The 14,585-nt window shown below is 39.3% G+C and overlaps 1 protein-coding gene across 6 annotated transcripts in view; it reads right to left on the bottom strand.

Annotated features, from left to right (window-relative positions):
• SYT9 (synaptotagmin 9) overlaps positions 1-14,585 on the bottom strand; it is a 211,533-nt gene that overhangs the window by 59,305 nt on the left and 137,643 nt on the right. For all 6 annotated transcript variants that reach the window (XR_005063423.2, XR_012122600.1, XM_073216112.1 and 3 more), the window contains exons 4-5: positions 2,119-2,239; positions 554-725 (exon numbers count right to left, since the gene is read on the bottom strand). Coding sequence is in view for 4 of the 6 variants with exons in the window: in XM_073216112.1 (XP_073072213.1) it covers positions 554-725; positions 2,119-2,239 (293 nt within the window). In the remaining 2 variants the exon portion in view is untranslated. The remainder of the gene's footprint in view (positions 1-553; positions 726-2,118; positions 2,240-14,585) is intronic.

Genomic DNA, 14,585 nt, shown 5'->3' with positions numbered 1-14,585 from the left:
GTCATCCATACTGATTTTAGCATTTCCAAGAGAACATTTCTGTGTTTGCTTTCAGACTTAAGTGGATGGAAATGATCTTTATTAAATGCACTGGGAGAAGGAAAAAAATAACAAGTAATGTATTTAGAAATGTTGATGGTCTAGCTACAGTTATCATTCTGCTGTTTTGAGTGGAATCTTTCCCATGAAGGCCAGGTGCGACTGCCTGAGAGCAGATTAAGACCTATGGGGCCACGGTTCTCCAAACTGAGATTCTAGGTGGTGTGCAGGGATGCGAGGGCAAGGGGTAAGGGTAGGGAGGATGGAGAGTGGAACAAATAAAGAGAGGGGAGGAAGGAATGTGGGAGCAAAGAGGCACTTGGTCAGCTGACTCTACAGCATGGTTTGGAAAATGGTCTCCTCTTCCTTGTCAATCAGGTTTCCATGTGCTGCTCATTTGACTAATTTCCTGCAGCCTGGGACACCAGCTGAGAATCCATGGCTGTAGGCTGCCTCGCCCTCCCTGCCCTGGGCACAGGGGACTTGCACTGAGGAAGATCTCTAGGTATCTCACCGGTCGTAGTCCATGACTGCTATGGACAAGTGGATCTGGTCGATGTTCTCGGGAGGGACGTCAAAGACTATGGCTTCGTTGTAAACAGGATTCAGAGTGTTCCTCTTGGTGGACGTTTTCCTCTTTTTCATACGTCTGCCATCACACATCAGGGAGACTTTCACATAAGGATCTGTACAGACCATGAGAAGCAGGGTACTGTGAGGATAAATATAGACTTAGGCCAGCAGTTTCATTATCATGGGGGTTCACAGACTCTGAAGAACTCCTTTACCTGACTGCAGCCTGGAGTTTGAGGCTTTTAATTAATAAGATGCCTGGCCAGCAGCTAGAGTTAGGATAATTAAGTCATTCATTCAAGAAAAAACACAGGACACTGTCTCCTCAAAATGCATGAAATTTAAAAATAGTGTGAACACATCTGTTACTGAATTAGAAAATGTTCCAGCTAGAATTCAAGACCTGCCCGGCTGTGACAGAAAGAAAAATGCAAAGGCATTTCCAAGCCTGGGAAAACGGGCTGCAGGCCCTGACTTTAAGCCATCCCAGAGAATCTCTTCCGAAGCAGCAGGTCTTTAGGGAGTGGGAGAGGCTGAATTTCTTGACGACAGGGAGAACTTTGGGGGTGGATTTCCTTAAGTGCAGGGGCCTGGAGCCCCCAGAGCTGCCGAGAGTCGGGGTGCAAAGGGGAAAGCAGTTCTCAGTACATCAGGAAGAGAGAGGACACAGGTGACAAGGCTGGTTTCTGCTTCAAGTAAGACTTTCCTCCTGCTCAGTCGGGAGTTCTTCTCCTTCTACCTACATAACCATTCATTGCCTTGATTCCCACACACTCTCTAGGAAGAACTTAGAGGGCAGAAGGGGCCACATCTTTTTTTCTGCTTGGAAAAACACTGGAAGCAGAATATATTGACTCTACCCTTTGATTTCAGTGACCAAAAGCCAGTGGATTGGGTGTTTCATCACATTTCAGGAGCTCCTGAGGAGGTTGCTTGTGAACTTATATAGTAGGAACTGCATATTGGAGCATTTTTTATTAGGGTTTAGAATTTAAGTATAAGTGCCTGATTCATTGAAATGTCACTGCCATAGTTCACTGATGGGCCTTTTGTAAGGATACAGATTGTCTTTAATCTGCACTAGGGCTGAGATGGTAATTACTTACATCTCAGGAAAACCCCAGTCAGATAAGCTATGTCAGCATGTGCAAACTGTAAGGCCAGTTGCCAGTTAACGGTGAGGAAGACCTGAGAGAATATTATTAATAACAATGACAGCTAACATTACGTAGCATTTTGTACCTGCCAGTCACTTTTCTTACAGCTTTACATGTATTAATCTTACCACAACCCAGTGAACCAGATGCTATGCTACCCTGGTTTTACAGATGTGGAATCAGAAGCCCAGAGAGGTTAAGTGACTAACCCAAGGTCACACAGCTATTAGGTTAGGACTGGGATCAGACTCAGGTAGTTTGGCTCCAGAGTCCATGAGCTTTACTGCTCTGCTAGAAAATTCATAAGGTTTAGAAGGCATGAGGAAGTTTGAATTTGAGAATGTCCCACCTGAGGCTCCTGTTATGTCCATTGCCTTTAAATTTCTTGCTTTTATAATGGTAATGGTCAGCCTGCCAGCCGTTGGAAGATAGCAGAGGGAAAACATCAACTCTCCAAGATCCACGTTGTCCTGTTGAGAAAGCAGAAACTGAAGCATTACATACAAAATGTCTTCGGCCTGGTGTGCTTAAGGACTGCTGCAGGGAGCAGGCAAGGGCGGCGCTTCTGCTCATCCAGGGACTCCCTCCTGTGCCCTTCCTTTAACATCAGTCATACAGGTAAGAATAAATGCCTGCACATTGGGAGCCCCTCGCACTAAGGAAGGACAGCCCATCTGTAGATGGCAAGGCTGTAGAGGCTATCCAGCGCCTCTACCACCCTCTGCCCAGTCACTTGCAGCCTTGCACAACCTCACACAGGTCCCTGAGCCTGGAACACAGACCCTGGAGCAGAAGTCCCCACAGCCTTAACTATCCCCCGTGGAGTCCCCCCATTAGCTCCATTCACATCCTCACCACAGTCCACACAAAGACCCTGGGAAAAAGCTTCACAAGGAGTGCCCCACAGTCCTGCAAAGTCCCATGCGGACTCTTGCGGTGTCTCAAACAGGTCTCCACACAGGCCCTCAGACATGGCACCCACCGTTTCCTATGTAGCCTCCCCCACAGGCTCCACACTGGCCCACAATGTCCTCTGAATAGTCACTGTCTGTATGCACTCTTCCGCCCCCACCCCAAACACACACACACACACACACACACACACACACCCCTACACATCAGAGCACTGCTCACAGTGTGGTCACACACCACCAGTGCAGGCCAGCCCATGGCTCTGCTGGACCCTGGAAGCACCTAATCCTCACATAGCTCTGGACAAGGACCCTGCAGACACCTGAGAGCAGCAACCGGTGGCCCCACACATCCACAGCCTTGGCCGTATCTGGACACCCACCCGGCTCTGCCCAACCTCGGACAGAGCCCAGTGCGGTCTCTGTGCAGGCAGATGAGAGGGCCCTGGGCTCCCGCTGTGCAGCAGCTTCGCCTCCTTCTGGTGTGTTTCCAAGGAGCCCCGTTTCCCTTTGCTGGGGAAAACATCTCCTTGGCAGTGTGCAGCGCTTCAAATAGGTCAGAAGACATGATTCTCTCTCCTTTTCTGCCCAGAGAGTGTAACCAGAAAAGGAAAAAAAAAGCCAGTTCATTTAGCTTCTATTTCTGTGATACCTGAGGTTATTGAGCTGGGTGCCTGTGACTAATTAATAGTTTCATACTGACAATGCTCTGGGGAGTCTGGTTTTTGCCCTCAACACCCACAGCTTTCCCTCCCCTTCTCAATTCTCCAAGGATGTTGCTATTTTTAGAAGCACAGATTCAGCTCTGGAAGGTCACCTCACCCAACCTCCCTGCCTTGACCGCTTGCAGGAGGGTGAGGCAAAGGGAATCTAGTCGCTAAGGCAGATGGATTGCGCTGAATTTTCGTGCATCACTTGCCTTGTGTAAATAAATGAGCTCACTTCGCAAGCCAGGCTCTCCTGGTTGCAGGGGCCTTACCTCAGGAGACCCAGGTAGCTGAGCCTTTCCTTTGGGGTGGGGGTGGGGCTGGAGGGGAACATTCTACAGAAGGGGGGGTCACACGGGGTGGACCCCGTGGGCTCGTGCGTGCTGCCAGACCCCCTCCTGCAGGGGGAGTGCCTGCTCTCACTCTCCAGAGGGAGGATCTGACCCAGCTTTCTGCTGGTGGCAGAGGAGAAACAGAAGCAACAGCGGTCCCCACAAATTATTTTTTTCTTTCAATATTCCCTGGCCTATTTTTCTACCCTTTTTCTTCTCCTGCCTGCCTTAGGCAGAAAGGCCCAAACACCTGTTCTTTCCTAAGAGGGCTTTTCACTGCCCCACCTCACCTCTCATCCTGCCCAGAAAATCTTTGACAAAGTAAAACAGGAGCAACCAAAATCATGCCTACGGAGCATCACCACTATCAATTTTCTTAGCATACAATTCCTGGGGCTCCCCCTGCACCAGCTCTGTAAGGCTTCTGATTGGACAGTGCACACACTCCAGTCTCTGCCCACAAGGCCATGCATGTAATTGAATGTGATATGTCAGGTATATTTTTCAACATAAACCCCATTCACAAATATTTTTATTATTTGGCTGTTTGTGCAAGAAAAAAAATTCAAGCTTCAAACTTGGCGAGACAGTATTCAGAATGTCAAGTAGAGCTCAAGTCCACATTTATACTTAAAAAATCTCCAGCAAATTAAAGAAAAAGCTATCAAAGAGAAAAGTCTTGGTTTCATTTCCAAGTGCTTTAAAAATAAATAATTTAAAATCTTCTAAATTATAAAAGTAAAATGATGGCAAAATTCAAATACAGAATTTTTAAAGTAAAATATCCCCTTTTTTAATGCACGAACCACCTGTGTCACTCCTTTCCTCAGAGTAACATGAAAAATCACCCACAGTTTTCTCTTCATCCATCTACTCATCTATTCATCCATTCCCTTATTCTGTTTATATTTGTTGTGGTTATGATTGTCGAGCATTGCTCTCTTGTAGGTGCTAGGCAGGGCCTGGTTTTGCAGTAGTGAACAACAGTAATCCCTTAAGAAGGGCCTGCTGGGATATGGAATGGGAGTTAAAGGCACCAGGTGCTAACTGTGCTTTCTCCCCATTAGCTGATGCCGATTAAGGGTCAGGAGCCTGCAAATCCTGATGTCTGTAAACATTCCCTTAAACCAGTGGTTCTCAACCAGGAACAATTTTGCTCCCCCAGGGGACATTAAGCAGTATCTGGAGAAATTGAGGTTGTCACAACTGGGGAAGCAAGTGTGTTACTGGCATTGAGTAGGTAGAGTCCAGGGATGATGCTAAACATCCTACACGTACACAGGGCAGCCCTCACTACAAATAATTACCTGGCCCAAAAAATTCAATAGCTCCAAGGTTGAGATGCTTATACAGAAGTGCTTAGACTGTTAGTAAAACACTTTCTAGAATGCTGATAAGAGTCAAATGTGAAAGGGTGGTAGAGTATTTGGCTTCTTTTTCAGCTTGACAAGGAATCAGATATGCAGAAGTGTCATGGATGTCTGAGTGCCCTGGGGCTACAAAGGGAAGGAAAATGTCATGCAAAAAAATGCTTCATTTACTCTTGCTTTGTGTGGCCAAGTTCAGTATTGTTGGCAAGACATTATGTGAATTTATAGCAAGTGTGTGTGAATTCTGTACCTGACAGTCTGTATGTGATATGTTTGCCTAAGGTGGTCTATGATAACTCCAGTTTTTGTCAAACTAGTGCACTTTTGGGTTCCTTTTTTGGGTTGTTCTGGTGAACTCCTTCCTAATTCCATGAAGTTCTAAACAGGCTGCTGCAAGAATTCAGGTTTGCCAAACACTCATGCCCTTGTCCAGTGCTGTTTGTTCAGGGATGAATATGTAACCCAGCAGAGTCCATGCTGGGACTGAAAAACTGATAATGAGAAACAGAAAAATCTCATTTTATTAGGATTATTAACTGGAAAGATATGAAACTAGAAATTTTGTAAAGTTCTTGTATTACATATTGTACAAGTAGTATAATATCACTTTAAGTTAGGCTGCGTACGTTAAACATGAAAGAAATGACCAAAACAACACAAGGATTTATAGCTAATAAGCCAACAAAAGAGATAAAGTGGATGCTTTAAAAATACTGATTTAACCAAAAATGTCAGAAAAAAAGGAAAAGGGAATAAGACCAGAAGACACAATCTAACATAAATAAAAAGAAAATAGTAAGATGGTAAATTTAAATCCAACTATTCTAATAATTACATTATAAGTGATCTAAGCATACAAATAAAAGACAAAGACTTATTTAATAAAATATCAAGATCCAATTTTATGCTCTCAATAAGAAATTTACTTTAAATATAAATATATGAGTAGATTAAAAGTAAAAGAATTAAAAAAGACATGCCATATTGACACCAATAAAAAAAAATCTGGAGTGGCTAAATTAGTATCAAAGTATATGTCAGAGCAATGAAAATTACCAAAAACAGAGGATCATTTCATTATAATAAAGGGTTAAATTCATCACAAGTAATAATAATTCTAAGTATGCATTGGATAGCACACAAAGTACATGAAGCAAAAACTGACAGAATTATGCAAATAAACAAGTTATAGTCTGAGATTTGAACACATAAATAACACTTTCAACTAACTTCACCTAACTGGTGGCATTTAAAAAACACTCTACCAAGCAGCAGTAGAATACACATTCTTTTCAAGTGCACCCAGGACACTGAACAAGACGGATCATATTCTGGCCTTTAAAATAAGTCTCAATTAAATTTAAGAAGAATCAAAGTATATTTTCTGGCTGTAACAGAAATTAATAGAAATCAAAAACAGAAATATCTCTAAGTATTTTGGAACTAAATAACACAATTTTAAATCATTTGAGCCCATGGATCAAAGGAGAAATCAAAAGAGAAATTAGAAAGTATTTTTAGCTAAACTGAAATGAAAGCAACCTATTAAAATTTGGCTAATGCAGTACTTAGGGGGAAATTTATAGCACTGAAATGCTTGTATTACACAAGAAGAAAAATCTCAAATCAATTACCCCAGCTCCTACTCTAAGAAACCAGAACAGTGACACAAGTTAAAAATAAGCAGAAGAAAGGAATAATAAACATTAGGTAAAAATAATGTAAAGATGAATATTTTAAACAACAGAGTAATTACTAAAAGAACTAATAGGTATATGTAATAAATCATTATTGGACATGAAATAGAGGCATAAAAACACTCAATCCAAAGAAAGGTAGGAAAAAGGGAAAAAAAACCCCAAAGTACAGATAGAACAAATAGAAAAGGTAGATTTAAATACCACCACACTGTTAATTACATTAAATATATGCCAAATAATTTTAAATGAAAGGATAGAAATTTTCAGATAGGATAACAAAGCAAGACTCAACTATAAAGGCTGTCTACAGGAAAACCACTTAAATCATCATGACAAAGATATGTAAAAAAATCGATGAAAAATTAGGCTACATAAACACTAATCAAAAGAAAGTCAAAGTAGCTATATTAATATCAAAGAAGACTTCAGACAAAGGAATATTACCTGAGAGAAAGGAGACATTTCATTGATAAAGTGTCAAATCATGAAGAGAACATAATATTAAGTGTATATGCATCTACTAACAGAACTTTGAAATATATTAAACAAATCGAAAAGAATTAAAGAAAAATAAGCAAAGCCTCAAGCAAGAGTTAGAGATTTCAACACTAGTCTATCAGTCATTGATTAAAGAAGCAAGCAGAAAAATAAGGATATAAAAGACTTGAACATTATTATCAACCAGTTTGACCTAACTGATATTTACTCTACCCATTAATACTCTTTCCAACAATAATAAAATGTACAGTCTTTTCAAGTGTACACCCAACATTCACAAAAATGAACTATATCTGGTCTGGTCAATAAAAAAAATTTTCATTCAATTCAAGTAGATTGAAATCCTACCAAGTATGTTCTTTAAAAAGAAGAATATTAAACTAAAATTCAATCATAGCTATCTGGAAGAACCCCAAATATTTGCAAAGTAAATAATTCTTTTTAAAATTACCCTCTGTTTAAAGGAAATAAATCACAAGGGATATTAAAAATTATTTTGAACATAATGAAAAGAAAAACATAACATCAACATTTGTAGGACACAGCCAACCAGTTCTTACAGGGAAATTTATAACATTAAATGCTTATGTCCAAAAAGAAGTATCTCAAACAACAATTTGAGCTTCTATTTAGGAACATAAAAAAAAATGAGAGAAAATCAAACACAAAGTTGATAAAAGGAAGGAAATAATAAGTAGAAACATAAAACACAGTGGAGGATAAAAAATGGAAACACTAGAAAAAAAAATCAGTGGAACCAACATCTTAGCAAGACTGATCAAGAGAGAAAATGAGAAAATATTAACTATCAATATAAAAAACATAAGTGAGCACACTTGTATAGATACTACAAACATTAAAATAGTAAAAGAATATTATGAACAGTTTTATCCCAATAAATTTGATAGCTTACATAAAATGAACAAATTACTTCAAAGACAAAAACCACCATATCAAACTAAAGGAAAAGTAGAACCTGAATAGTCTATATCCACTAATAAATTGAAGTCATAGTGAGAAACCTTCTCACAAAGAAAACCCCAGCCCATTTAAGAAATAAATAATACCAATTCTACACAAGCTTTTCTAGAAAATAGAAGAGATGGAAACATTTCCTGACTCATTAGATGAGGACAGCAATATCCTGATATCAATACTAGACAGATACTGTAAGGTAATGGATTATAAGAAAAACATAGTTGGTCATTCAGATGACCAAAAACATATTTCCCAGATATATTTGGTCTTCATCTACAGTTCCTGAAAACACTTCAGGGCCTTAGAGGTGAAATGGTGTCTTGTTATAGTTAATGATAGACTTTTGGACCCCTCCCAAAGTGGGGTAGGGGCTGGGGGTTGAATCAGCCAATGGGCAAGACTTAGTCAATCATGACTATGCAAGGAAGCCCTCACAAAAACCCATGAGAAGAGCTTATCTCTCCCTTGCACCCTGCTTCTCTGTTAAAGAAAGCTTCTATGCTTGGGGAACCCGATGCCTCCACGTGCCATGGAGCGAGGACCCAAGCTCCATGAGGATAGAAGCTCCTTTATTTGGGACCTTGACATATATATCTCTTTATCTGGCTGTTAATGTGTACCCTTTATGGTATCCTTTATTAAATTGGTAAACGTACGTGTTTTCCTGAGTTCTGTGAGCTGCTCCAGCAAATTAATACAACCTAAGGGAGAGGTGGTTAGAACTTCTAATCTGTAGCTGGTTGGTCAGAAGCACAGGTAACAGCCTGGGGCTTGTGACTGGCATCTGGAATCTGGGGTGGGGGGCAGTGTTGTAGGACAGAGCCCTTAACTTGGGGAATCTGGTGCTATCTCCAAGCAGATAACATCAGAATTAAGTTGAGTTCTTAGACACCCTGCTGGTGTTTAAGAACTGCTTGGTGTGGTACATGGAAAGACCCCCTCCCCACTCCCTACTCACCACACAATCACTGGAATCTGTCCAGGAATCTAAAAGGAGTTACTGTGTAAAACAGGCAAGAAAACTAGAGACTCGTATCTTCATGGACATAGACACAATTATCCTTATTAACATTTTAGCAAATTAAACCCAGTAACATATTAAAAAGGATATGTATCTGGAACAGTTGGGATTTATCCTAGGAATGCAAGTTTGGCTTAACATTTGAAAAATCTTATTCAAAGTTCATCACCATATAAACATACTAAAAAAGAAAAACCACATCAATAGATACAAAACTATCATTTGACAAAAGTCAATAACCATTCAAAACAGAAACTCTCAGCAAACTAGGCCTAGAAGGCGACTTCCTTCTATCAGGAAAGATATCCATAAAAACCTACAGTTAACATTATACTTAATGATGGAAAACTGAATGCTCTCTCCCTAACATTAGGGAACATGGCTAGGATGTCTGCTTTCACCACTTCTATTCAACATTGTACTAGAGGTTCTAGCCAGTGAAATAAGGCAGAAATTAGAGATATGCACATGAAAAAGGATGAAGTAACCCTGCCTCATTTGCAGGTGTAGTGACTGTTAATGGAGAAAATACTCGAGAATGTACAAAATGCTACTAAGGCAAGTTTAGCAGGGCCAACAAGGTAACACAAAAGCAACATTATTTGTATGAAGTAGAAATGAAAACTATTGAGAATTGAAATTAAAAAATGCATTTACATTTATACTTATGGATAAATTTGGCAAATCATGTGCAATACCTACAGTCAAAACTGCAAAACACTGCTGAGAAAAATTAGGTAAGACATAAATACATGGAGAGATATTTCACATTCATGGATCAAGAGTCTCAGTATTGTTAAGAAATCAATTCTTCCCTAATTGATCTGTAAGTGCAAAGCAATTTCAATCACAAGCCCAATATACCTTTTGTAGATATTGACAGACTCTTAAAATTTATATGTAAATGCAAAGAACTTAGACGCTTCAAAATCATTTTGCGAAAGAAAAAAATTAGGAAGATTTAACACTATGTGATTATGACATGCAGAATAAAACTACAATAATCAAGATAATGAGGTATTGGCAAAAAGACACTCTTACTCACCAAGGAACAGAATGAAGAGGGTAGCGGTAAACCCTCATTTATACGGTCAAGGGAATATCTAGAACAATGCCACATAATTTGATGAAAGAAAAAATACTCTTTTCAGCAAATAGTACTATAATACCTGGATATCAATTTGTTAAAAAAACAAAACAAAACCCTAATTGTTTTCCTTCACATGGATCATAGACTGGAAATGGATCATGTAAGAACTCTATAAAACTTCTAGAAGAAAGCATAGGAAGAAATGTTTGTGACTTTGGGTCAAAGATTACTTGCATGCACACAAAAAGCACAAAGCATAATAGAAAAAGCTAATAAACTACTTAATTAAAGTAAGTTAAAAATGTTTGCTCTTCAAAACACATTGTTAGAAAGATAAAGGTTAGGCCCCAGGCTGAATGATCATATTTGTAAAACATATAGCCAATAAAGTACTGATATCCAGAATATATGAAGAACTCCAACAGTTCAGAGAAACAACCTGACAGAAATACAGACAAAAGCTCTCAACAGACATGTCATCAAAATTACATTACCAGAGTGATATAACGTTACATATCCACTAGAATAGCTAAAGTGAAAGAATGACAATATGAACTGATGCCCAGGATATAGAGCAATTGATCCTAAGTTGCCGTGAAAAGGCAAAAAGTTAAAACCATGTGGCAAAAACAAGTTGGCAGTTTCCCTTGAAGTTACACATACACTGGCCAGATGACCCAGAAATCCCACAGCTAGTTGTTTACCCAAGTGAAATAAAATCACACATCCATACAAAGACTTCCATGCGATTGTTCTTAGCCCAAACTGAAAATAAACCCAAATGTAGCATAAATGGTGAATGGCTAAAAAAAAGATAGTATGTTCATACAGTGGAATACTACTCAGCAACCAAACAGAAGAAACTACTAGTACAAGGAAAAACAGGAATACACTCAAAGCATTACACTGAGTGAAAGACACAAAAAAGACAGCATATTGTATGATTCCTTTTATATGAAATTCTAGGAAAAGCAAAATCACAGTAACAAAGTGATTAGTGGGTGCTAGGGACTGAGTGGGAGTGTAGAATCTAAGCATTAGGTGAGAATAGAAATAAGTTGGCATAAGAGTAGCCATCTTAAGGGCCTAGAAGCCATTTTCTGGCATCCTTTGAAAAGAAAAACTGGAACTGGGTAAGGCCTAGAAAAACAAGTTACTCAATCATGAACACCGGCAGCGGTGACCTTTAGTCAGCTAACCTCAGTCAGTTAATCATACATACCAAGCTTATCTTGCTGAACCACCCTAACATTTGAAGAGTGATCTTATCTTGCTAAACCCCCAGGATGTGGCACCAGCCAAAAGTTATGTGCTTGTGGAAAATCACTGTGAGTAAGTGCTTTCTGAAAATGCTATATAAACCCCTGGCTTTGAGTGCTCGGGGTCCTTGTTGAAACCCGCTGCGTCGGGCTGACACTTGGACCCCAGCTAGCTGGTTCCTGAATAAAGTCCTCTTGCTTGTTGCATCAAGAGACGCCTTCTGTGAGTGAATTGGGGTGGCGTCCTCCTTTGGGAGAATCCAACAGCAGGAGGGAACTGATTGTAAAGGGGCACTGGGAAACCTTTGGGGATGATGGAAATATTTGATGGCATGATGATGGTGATGGTTATATGACCATATCTATGTGACAAAAACTGCATACTTAAAATTGGTTAATTTTACTCTATGTAAATTAATAAAAGCCATCAAAAAATTCTGAGATTTTGCAAAGGTCTGTATGTCTCCTAGTTTTGTTGCCTTGCGTTCAGAGACTATGCATTGATGGTTTCACCATTTAAAATACATCCTATAGTATCCTATTCCATTCATTTGTGCTCAAAAGCATCTAAAAAGAATGTTATTCTCTATTAGTAAGGGATAAATGCCTTTATATCTACTAAATCAAGCTTGTTAATTTTGTATCCAAATCTTCTTTCTCCTAGTATTTATTATGATTTTGTCTTTTAAAATATGGTTTATTACTATCCTATTATGTTTCACAGCCTAAGTATTAACATTTAAACTTTGACTAAAATAGTCTCACTGCTCACTGAAGTTTCTTAAAATCTGTATCATCCCCCATTTTATATACATTTTTCATTTTTCTTGAGTATGTCCTATTGAGTACTTTTCTTTCCAGCAAGAATTCACAGGTAGTTAAAATAACATTTATTGTGCTATACTTCTTAAAAGAAAGTTGACTGAGCTTAGAATTCAGTCTCAGAATTTTATCTCAGAATCATTTTATATTATCACAATGTTTTCAAGTACTTCATGTTCTAGCTGGGGTGTTTGAAGCCATTCTTTTGAAGATTATTTTTTTCCCTCAAGGAGGTTTTAAGATTGTTTCTTTGTGCTATTACTTTGTACTTGTACCTTCTGAATGTTGCCCAAAAGGTATTTAGAGATCTTGTTTTCACTGACTTTACTTGGTCCTCAGTGATGGATGTTAATTAGAATTCTCTCTCCTGCTTTAATCTCTTTTTCTCCAGTGGTCAGTTGATCTACTAGTCTCTTTGGACCTTTTCTTTCACGATGCTGATTTTCCTCAGACTCTAGGATATCCCTAATTGTCTATATTCATAACTGAAGGGTCAAAGCAAAAGTTCTACTGTTAATGCTATTTGCAGGTCCTTTGTTATCACTTTATGGGAAGCCTCAAGAGAGAGAGGAGGCAATCACATATTTTTCATCTGATGTATGTAATTGGAAGTTCTGATGAAATAATTTTTAATACTACCAGTATGATGTTACCATTACCAAAATTATTGAACTCTGGCTTTGTAGAAGGTTACACAAGTTAGGCAGAGAAGCATTATCAGACAGGCTTTTGATATCCCCGTCTCAGTATTTTTTGAGTACCACTGTATTGGGAGTCCCCAAGAACATCCTCAGGTTTGATGATTTACTAGAAGGACTCACAGGACCCAGAGAAGCTGCTACACTCATAGTTTTTTAGAGCAAAAGGCACACATTAATATCAGCAAAGGAAAAATGTCCAAGAGAAACCAAGCATGAGCTTCCAGCTGTCCTTTGCCAAAGCAGTCACAGGCGGCACTTAATTCTCCCAACAGTGATGTGTGACAACACACATGAACTATAGCCAACCAGGGAAGCTCACCTATACCTTGATGTCCAAAGTTCTTATTGAAGGTGGCAAGGAGGGCCACGTGCCTGACCTTAGCTAGTCAGTCTCCAATTCCCCTCATCAGAGGACAAACAACATGGCCCAGGGCCCTAGGTGAACAAAAACAGGTGTTCACCCTAACCACAGTGTAAGTATAAAATACCTGGTGTGGCCCAAGGTCTGTGATACACAGAACTCTTATCAGGAAAGACATTCAAGGGCCTGGAGGTTACCTCTGAGGACCCAGTGAAGGGCCAGTCCTCTCTTTGGAATGTGCAGGGTTGGGATACTCAAGCTTGCTGAATTAAATGAATTAACCCTTTACCGCACATACACAGTATCCTCATTTCAACTTGCCTTTTCACACATGCTTTCCTGTACTGGAAAGGGAGAAGTGGCTGTGGTCCTGAATACAAACCAGCACACATTCTTACCCGGAGATCAACAGTTGATGTCAGGGAAGACATTTTAGGAGGAGGCTGGTTAACAGCAGGGCCTGGCAGAGGTGTTAGATGGGATAAGCTCTGACCATCATGAAAGTAAGCTAGAAATCTATAACAAAGAGATAACTGGCATGTTTCTGTATGTTTGGAAAGTAAGAAATATACTTCCAAATGAACCATGGGTACATGTAAAAATCACAATAAAAATTAAAGCTAAATTGAGCTAGACAATAATGAAAATAATATACATCAAAATGTAGAATACTGTGATATTGTAAAGAAATATATACTCAGTCTTTATCTTCATTCCTAATACAGGGCTCCTGAAACCCTCATAAATTAAGTGATAAGAGCACTAGGAGCATCTTTTGTTCTAGTGAGGCAGCTCTGGGTGGGCTCCTGGGTGGGGTGTGGTCACCAGAAGGACCAAGACATGGTGAGAAGCTTGGAACTGTCAGTCCATTGGAAATGGACTTAATTTTTGGAAATGGAGTTAATAATTGATCATGCCTGCATGAGGAAGCCTCACACAAATAACTATGTCATGGTTGAAAATACAACACTACTACAGATTTTCACTAAAAGCACTAAAAAGACAATAAAAGAATTTTATAAAGAATTTTACACCCACAGATTTTAAAAATTAGATAAAATGGATG

This window comes from Manis javanica, chromosome 11 (genome assembly GCF_040802235.1).
Source record: "Manis javanica isolate MJ-LG chromosome 11, MJ_LKY, whole genome shotgun sequence".
NCBI lineage: Eukaryota > Metazoa > Chordata > Mammalia > Pholidota > Manidae > Manis > Manis javanica.
This window is presented reverse-complemented; position numbering and strand designations above follow the sequence as displayed.